The sequence below is a fragment of the Buteo buteo genome, chromosome 2, assembly GCF_964188355.1.
Source record: "Buteo buteo chromosome 2, bButBut1.hap1.1, whole genome shotgun sequence".
NCBI classification, from domain to species: Eukaryota; Metazoa; Chordata; class Aves; order Accipitriformes; family Accipitridae; genus Buteo; species Buteo buteo.
This window is the reverse complement of record NC_134172.1, coordinates 63628987-63637719: the sequence shown is the minus strand read 5'-3', so window position 1 is coordinate 63637719 and position 8733 is coordinate 63628987. Positions and strand designations below refer to the sequence as shown.

The following is an 8733-nucleotide window of genomic DNA, read 5'->3' as shown; positions in this document are numbered from 1 at the left end:
TAAGAGCTTTTAGGAAAATATCCCCATTAGTAAACAACCGTGCGAGACTTTCCTTCTCAAGCTCCCAACATTCAAAGCAGCTGAAAGCGCACTTAAGAATTCATTGTTCAAAAAGCGGTACGGCTTTTAATCTCGTCATTACACTCAAAGACAGCGTCGGGAAGAATACAGCTAAATAATCGCGACGCTTTGTCAAAGCCATGATTCCCACCACTTCAACGAGAACACCTGTACGATACCCGGACTCTTTCAAGACACAGCAACCAGTAGCAGCTTTTTAAATGGAATCACTAGCTGCCTGTTGAGCTGTCGCAGAGACAGCATCCAGAGGGAATGCACACATGTAGTCTGGATACTACAAAGAAACTGCAGTGCCTAGAACTCTACACGCAGGGTTTCTTGCCGTTAACACGGTCCTCAACTTGCACGCAGATACGATGCGTGAAATTGGAAAACTCTGTCCACGGTAAAAGGAAGGAAACGATAAGAGCCGCCAATAAAGAATTCAATCATTTCTTGTCATTCAATGGAAAGGAGTAAGACGACATCCCAAGCACAGAATGCAACCTACCACAGAAATCATTCAGCTATTAACTATTTTAATGTAACTACGATCAGGAAAAGCCTCCAGATGCTACTCCGTAAAATTTGGGTATGCTTTACTAAATTTAAGGTCAATACTGCTACAGCTGCCCTTTACGTAACTGACTGAAGGTCAGCGTTACTAACGGAAACTGATAATCGTAGAGTTGAATGAAGACGGGTGGATGCTTCTGACCTAACCTGCAACACGGGTGATGGAAACCAAACTAGCCGCGTGCTTTCTCCAGACAGCAGAAGAAATTGCTTGTTGCCTGCAATGCATCTGATCTCTTTTGCAATGCCTCTTCCAGGCGAGACCGTTTGCTCCTTACGAGTTTCTCCTCCTCTCCATCGATCACACAAGGAGCCAGAGCAACCGCTTCCAACGGAGTAATGCCAACGGAGACTGGCAATACAAGTAAGGCAGGAGGCCTACATGCGTTAACAGAGAATTAGATACAGAACAGCTGGTTTTGTCCCCGGGCGTTACAGTTGTCACGCCACAACCTCTGAATACAGAAAGGCTGCTAAGCGAACACGGCAGTAACAGCACTATCACCACATTCCCGTGGCAGCAGGAGAAACTCCCGTACCTACCAATCGCTCAGCTCTTGGCTTAGTTTAGCCTTGCAACTTCAAGAACAGAAAAGTTCAATCCGAGCGATACAAATCAACAAATTCAGCTCCTGCCGACACGTAGAACTACACCATCTCCCAGAAAAAGTAGTAAGGAGCTCGTGCTTTGGAAAGGAAAAGTCGGGACAGTATTACTGTTAGATTGCAACACTTTGCCAGAATCGTTTCTGGTTTGTATCGAAGCCCAACGATGAGTCATAACACAAAACGAATGGAAAGGAGAGGTTTATGTAGCCAAGGACCACTTACTACAACCTGTAACCGATAAACCAACTAAAATATATTTATCTAGGTAGGCATTAACACACACAAAGTGAATGCAGTAAGGTGCAAGCTTGGGCTTAAGGGTCGAGTCACTGGAGCCTTCCCTGGACTGGAGAGAGGCTCTTTCCTCTAACCAGGTCGTCCCGTTTGCCAGCCCGCTGCGATTTAAAGGTACAACCAAAGCCAAGTTTTGCCAGAACAGCTGCTTGATTCCTAGTCGTAAAAGACCATTCACGCAGCAGCTTTATTCCTGAAATGCATCCGTGAGTCCTCGTCGCCATTTCAGAGGGACTAGGCAGAGATCTGCCTCGCAAAAGCTGCCAGTATAACAGGAGTTCGCCTGATCGGCCAGTTTAATAGATCTGCGTGCTATAAACTCTTCAAAAGTTTGTGGTCTTTAAATGCTCTTCAGCTGTCACTTGTTCCCGTGAATCTCAAAGCAGGCATACGGTGATGGAAAGACGACAAGAGCGTCCACCCAAGAAAGGCAGAATAGCACCTTACCGTGGCTCTCGGCCTCCGGACTCACACGATTGCCAGCTTTATCCAAACGTTGTTTAAACGGATTGTGCTCTACATCCAGCCGCTGCTCTCCTGCTACGTCCCTGGCATCGATGCTCAAATCTGAAATCAGTGAGCAAGGAAAGCGGTCTATAAACACACGTTTGTTACGGCCTGCGGCAGGCTGAGGAAGCATTCAGCCAGTGAAAATACAGACTCTTTCAGCGAGGGCGGTAAGAACGCGCCAAAGCGGAAGAGGGCGTATGGCTGGGGACAAGTGACGTACAGGGAATAAAACGCACGTTGCGGCACCCTGAACGACCCTTCCAAATACGGGGTTGGGTTTGGTGCACCAGAAGGACGGTTTCCAGCTGCCCACAAAGCGTTACCCTGAGAGGTAATACGCTTAAGGCAAAAGAAACCAAAACCAAACCCCTCAAAGCCCATAACCATTCCCAGGAGCACAGGAGTTAAGCTTCAAATTGGTTGAAAGCTGCCTCCTACCTCTACCCCCTCACCCTTCCCCCTTCCCCATCAGCACATTTCCTCGTGACCCCTTTTCACAAAGAAGACGGAGAAGGTCTGCCGTCTCGGCCTGGTATCGAAGCACCGTGATGCGCTTGCCGGCTACACGCTCTCTTAGAAGACTGACAGCTTCTCTGCACAAAACAGCAGGGGCTTCCAAACTCTCTGGCCTTCCCGCGCCCTTTTAAACGTGAGGAAGGCAAAGACCGACAATATCTCGGGGGGTCACGAGGAAGTCAGACTCACTACAATTAGAGCCCAACGCACTACCCAAAGGAATTACCGCAACAGAACAAGAGGCAGGGAAGATTAGCGCACAGTCGGATAACGTGCACAGCAGCGGTACGCAGGAAGACTTGCAAAATTTTCCGTCGCCTCACCCTGCAGCTTTGTTTTGAATTTAGTTAAAAGGTAACCCGACTATCAAGGCTCACTCCGGTTTTAAAAACTCGGGGCAAAGGTTATCACGTGGCGTTGGCGTTAACAGTCAGAACTGAAGTACAAAAACCACGGAAAAGTTGCGCCTCGCCAAGTAACTTCCCAAGGAGACTCTAAAGCGTTTCAACAACAGTACAGTCCAATCTCGAGTCCCAAGCGAACACCGAACGCTGTGCCAGCGTTTTCAGTACGACCGAGCTCTCTGACAAAGCACCACACCGAACAGAAACGTAAGCGGGTTTATACCTGAGCCTCACGTATCATCTCAAAAGGTAATACAGCCTGCCTGGAAGCGCCGGTTTAAGCGCCCAGCGGGCCTGGCTGGAACCGCTGCGTAACCACCAGGGATCACCAATTCCTCCCTGCCCGTGGCCCAGGCAGCAGCGCAGCACTCGGAAGCACCGGGCACACCGAGCCTGTCGGGCCCTCGGCAAGTATGCAAATTATCCCCAACGTTCAGACGGCTGACTCACAAGCACAAGGCACGTGCGGAAGAAGAACATCGAGACTGGTCTTCGGTTTAGCTCCCCTTGATTTGTCAAGGCGCAGTTCCGGATGAACCTAGGAACAAGGGAAAAACGGAGAGTCCTGTTTCACTCGGAAGCCCATCAAAAGGCCTCTTTCTTTCCCGCGACTGCTCTGGCTCACCAGCTGATTTTTAAGAGGTGGGATTCAAGAGACACCTGAGCTGCTGCCTCCCACCGCAGCCAAGCGCTTGCCATTTCTAACGCTTTCTTTTAAGAAAGGTAGTAACTTGGGAATCTTAGAACCTGGGGTGGGGACGGGGGCTCCCGCGCTTCCTTGCTTTCCTTTGCATGGCCTGCTCGTAGGCGGCAGAGGCAGCGAGAAGAGCCTTTGAGACGCTCTCCTGCCACCGCGGTACAGGAAGCCACAAGCCACCCTTGGCGCCAAGCGGCTTTCGGGGGAGGGCAGCCCGCTCCCGGCCTCAAGGCCACCAGCTCGGAGAAAGAAAAAAACCCCACGCAGATCTGCGGCGGGTGAAGCTGCCGCGTGGGCAGCCCGCAGGAGGCGGCGGAGGAGGCGGCGGAGGAGGCGGCGGAGGAGGCGGCGGAGGAGGCGGCGGAGGAGGCGGCGGAGGAGGCGGCGGAGGAGGCGGCGGAGGAGGCGGCGGCTCGGCGGGGGTGCGGGGGCACGGCAGGCCGCCCCGGGCCGCAGGGCCGCCCCGGCCAGAAGCAGCACCGCGGGGCCGGGCCGGGCCGGGCCTCCGCCGCCGCCGCCGCCACTCACTCACCTCCTTGGTGAGGTAGTACTGCAGCTCCGAGAAGAAAAGCAGCACCATGATGAGCCCGCTGACAACCGTCACTGCCGGGGAGACGCGAACCGCCGTCAGACCCGCCGGTCCCGCCTCAGCCCGCCTCGCCTCAGCCCCGCCTCAGCCCGCCTCGCCTCGCCTCAGTCCCGCCTCAGCCCGCCTCAGTCCCGCCTCAGTCGGCCTCAGTCCCGCCTCAGTCCCGCCTCAGTCGGCCTCAGCCCCGCCTCAGCCCCGCCTCAGGCCCGCCTCAGGCCCGCCTCAGGCCCGCCTCAGGCCCGCCTCGCCTCAGCCCGCCTCAGCCCCGCCTCAGCCCGCCTCGCCTCGCCTCAGTCCCGCCTCAGTCCCGCCTCAGCCGGCCTCAGGCCCGCCTCAGGCCCGCCTCAGGCCCGCCTCAGGCCCGCCTCGCCTCGCCTCAGTCCCGCCTCAGTCCCGCCTCAGCCGGCCTCAGGCCCGCCTCAGGCCCGCCTCGCCTCGCCTCAGTCCCGCCTCAGCCCGCCTCAGTCCCGCCTCAGCCCCGCCTCAGCCCCGCCTCAGTCCCGCCTCAGCCCGCCTCGCCTCGCCTCAGTCCCGCCTCAGCCCGCCGCCGCCGAGCGCCGGCCCGCAAGGCCCCCCCGCCGGCCGCCGCCCCACGGCGAGGCCCGGGCCCGCCCGCCGGCCCCCGGCCGCCCTCACCCCGCCCGCTCACCCAGCGCGCCCCCGCACGTCTTGACCCGAAAGCCCTCCAGGGTCTGGTCTTGGGGAAGGCATCGAACCGCTTCAGCCGCCACAGCGAGTCCATGGCGCCGCGCGGCCCGGAACCAAACCCGCCTTCCGGCGCCGGGCCGGCACCGCCCCGCCACCGCCCCGCCACCGGCCCGCCGGGCAGCGCGGCCCGAAGCCGGCCGAGGAGGGGCTGGGGCTCCCGGGCTCCTCCGGGGCGGGAAGGTCCTCGCTGCCGCCTCGCCCTCTTCTGACCCTCCCTGCCAACGGCCCCCGGGCCTCTCGAGGCCACCCGAGAGACGCTGACTGTGCCGAGATGGGTTAGCTGGGAAGGGCTTGAGACCAAGGCGGAGCTGCTGGCAGAGAGCAGTTTTCACTCAGTTGCACCTCCTCCCCATCCCATCCCATCCCATCCCATCCCATCCCATCCCATCCCATCCCCTGCCTCCAGCTTGGCAAGGGCTGGCGTTTGTGACCCCCGCCCTCCCTTCGGAGAACAACCGAGCTGTCCCTCAGGCTGGCTGTCGCAGCAACAAAGCTGAAAGCAAATCACCTCGGGAGAGGACCGGCACGGAAGGAAAAAGGAAGGAAAAGACGGAAAAAGGGAGGAAAGGGAGGGAAAAAACGCCACGCTCTCGCCCCACCTCCCATCCCTGGCCTGCGCCCTTCACCCCTTCCTCTTGCTCCCACCTCCGGGTTTCCCTCTCTCGGCCCAGGGAAGAGCCCTTCCGAACTCAAGAGGTTACATCGTACAGCAGCTCGGAACAGCTTACTTGTGCAAGTGAAAAAGAGAGTACAAGCTTTGCCTAAGCCCCAGGCTTGCCTAGCCCTTGCTTCTTCCCACTAAAAAAGTGCAGTCCTGCAAAATCTCTTTGATTAAAACAAAATTTTAAACATCGCTGGCACTAGGCAATGCTTGCGAACGTAAACAGAACCAATACACCCCCGTTGGAAAAGGGCAGTCCTGCAAAATCTCTTTTATTAAAAAAAATAATTTTTAAAATCCGTGTCGCTAGGAAATGCTTCCCAACGCAAACAGAACAGATGTACCCCCCTTTCCCACAGCAAAACATAACACGTTTCCGGGAAGGGCACCAGGCTGGAACGCCGGGATGCTGCAGCTGCTCTTCTACAGGAAAAGAAGGTTCAGAGAGGCTGACCCAGCTTCCGAGCCTCTGCTTCCAGAACAGCAGCTTTGGGCTCCCTGACCACAGCTGCTAAGGAGCGAGACAGCTCTTGGTGAAGGTCTGACAGCTCCTGGCTGGTCTTGGCACAGCACTCGATATAGTCCTGCTTGTATTTTCGTTCTTCTGCCAGCTGCGTCTGCAGAAGGGACACCTGAAAGAGGCAAAAGGCCGAGCTCAGACAAGCCCACGCTCTTAGGACCATCCGCAGCTCCACAGATGCGGCCGTCAGGAAAGACGCACCCTCCAACTCCAGCCCTGACAAACACGTTGTCCTTGGGGAATGGGAACTAACAGGTTGCCAGAGCCACCCTGAACTGAGCTCAGATTACCGACAATTCCGAGTTTCTTTCTGGCATACCATTCACAAGGCACAACACCGAGACATGACATGCATATTAAAGAGAGAGGTTTCTACAGGATTTCGTAACCCAACCCTTTTTTTTCAAAGGAGAGATTTGGGCTACTGCCACCTTAGTTCCACATGCTTTCTCCTCAGCAGGAGGACTGCTGCTTACACAAGGTAGTGAAGAACCGTTCGGTTACGATCTACTTTAGGGACCTGACAGCTAGCACATGAAACGGGAGAAAACTCTCACTCTTCCTAACTTCAGAGCATTTCACGAATGAGCAGAGCATAATCTGATGAACACAGCCCAGGGGGCAAAGGAGCCTTAAAGGACTGCTGAGGCCTTCAAAATCCTCAAACTCTTATTATTTCCTGGCAACAGCGGGTAGGTCCACAGTGCAGGCAGACACAACCGTCACAGGGGGAAGGGGGTTCAACCCGTTATCTGTAGCAACAGAACTTCAGGCGCTGAGGCTTCCTGGTGAAAACACCCTTTTAAGGTATAACTTGATGGTTTCAGCGGTATGCTCGGCTCACTTGCCAGAGCTGAGCACCGTGTACTTTACTCGCACACATCTTACAGGCATTTTGCCCTGAACACCTGCAAAGATTCACCTCCTCAGGGAGACCAGGGCGTACCAGACCCTTAAAAGCACGTGGAAGAGGAGCCTGGTGACTGCTGCTACTGCCAGTACCGCTGTCAAGGGATGCGATAGGGTTCAGGAGCTGGGATGTACGTTCTTACACTGATAAAACAAGCGTCCACGCTGTGCTTAGGCCTCCGACTCGGTCCGATACTGGGATCGTGATTAGCACAGCATAGCAATAGGAGACTAACGGTTGCCCGAAGGCTGTAAGCTCTGGCGCTGCCTCAGATCCCTGGAGCTCTGATAGAGTGCAAGCTCTACCGTTAACGGAGTCAAGGGAAAATGGAAGCTGTCAACAAGATGAGTAAGACTCAAGGGGAACATCCTTAGAATCTTCTCTATATTGAGGCGAGTGCCAGTTCTCTGCACTTCCTCCAATCCCTCTCCCACCACGCCTGACCTCTAGGCAAGCCAGAGACTTAGACCTAGGTGCATGATGTTGTTTGGCCATGGCCAACAGATGTGTCTGACTGACTGGGTATTTCCACTGCCTGGTGTACTCACTTCCCGACAGCCAAACAAAACTCGGGCTGTAGCATCGTGCAAAGCTGTGCCCCTCAGTACAGCCACGGCAGCTTTTGACGAGAGCTTTCCTACTCCTCACCTGGTTCTGCAACTCAGCTAATCGACGACTGCAGCGAGCGTGAGACTCCTCCTGTGAAGAAAATGCAAGGATTTCCTTTTGGTCTCCAGTTTGGCCAGGGCCATGGTCTACGTTCCACTTCTCTTGGGTCTATACTGGGGGGATGCTGCCACTGGGATTTGCCACTGTTCCTCTGTATGGCCAGACCCTCCTCCCACCAAGGAAGATTCTGTTCTCACTTGTCTAGAAGCAGCCATCTTGTGCTGGTCAGCAAGCGAAAATCCGCAGGCATCCGGCAGCATCCGACCACTGTGGTATCTCTTCAGTCTCCTCCGCTCACGTTCCACCTGCACGTTGGTGATAGGAGAAAGGGTCACAGAAACCTGCCACCAAACAAGGAGCAAAAGGAGCTCTGGACATCATGGCAAGGAGATTTCTGCTCTGCTCAGAGGCTGCTAATTGCCCCAGAGAACGCTGCGGGCAAAAAGCACTCCAAGTAGGCTATGGAACAGAAAGAGCAAGAGGAAACAGCTCCTGACACAAGAGCGTCAAACATGCGTGTATGGGGACACTGGGGCAAGAAGGGTGGGACCGGAGCACATGCGCATTTGTGAAGGCAACGGGGGGCCAGAAGAGAGAGAAAATACAAAAGCGTGCGTCCACAGGGGGAAGTGGGAGAGGGAAGGAAACAAGCAGAGGACTCCAAAGTGCTGTCTGTGGAAATGGGGTGTGATCCAGAGGACCGTGAGGCTTTGCAGAGGCAGCGAAAGCCTGTTTTACCTGCTCGAGAGTCCTCCTGAGCTCAGCATTGAGTTGCTTCAGCTCCGCCTTCTCCAGTTCCAGTCTTGCAACTGCTCGCTGCAGACATTCCAGCTGCTGTGACAGAAGCCTCTTCTCCGAGAGCCATGATAGCTGCTCCCCTTCTGCAATAGCCTGCTGGGTATACAGAGAGGAGTTTATGTGAGCTGGTGCCCCATAAAGGTTAGGAGGGACAGAATCGACAAGTCGGGGAGAGTGACCGGGCTCGGGAACGGACAGTGCCAAGTCCCTTC

General features: G+C 55.5%; 1 protein-coding gene across 1 annotated transcript in view; it reads right to left on the bottom strand.

Annotated features, from left to right (window-relative positions):
• Positions 1-1165: 1165 nt before the first annotated feature.
• LOC142045227 (endoplasmic reticulum-Golgi intermediate compartment protein 3-like) overlaps positions 1166-8733 on the bottom strand; it is a 33473-nt gene continuing 25905 nt past the window's right edge. The window contains exons 2-4 of the mRNA XM_075058498.1: positions 4905-5271; positions 3420-3507; positions 1166-2106 (exon numbers count right to left, since the gene is read on the bottom strand). Of these exons, the coding sequence (XP_074914599.1) occupies positions 1898-2106; positions 3420-3507; positions 4905-4997 (390 nt within the window). The 5' untranslated portion in view covers positions 4998-5271 and the 3' untranslated portion in view covers positions 1166-1897. The remainder of the gene's footprint in view (positions 2107-3419; positions 3508-4904; positions 5272-8733) is intronic.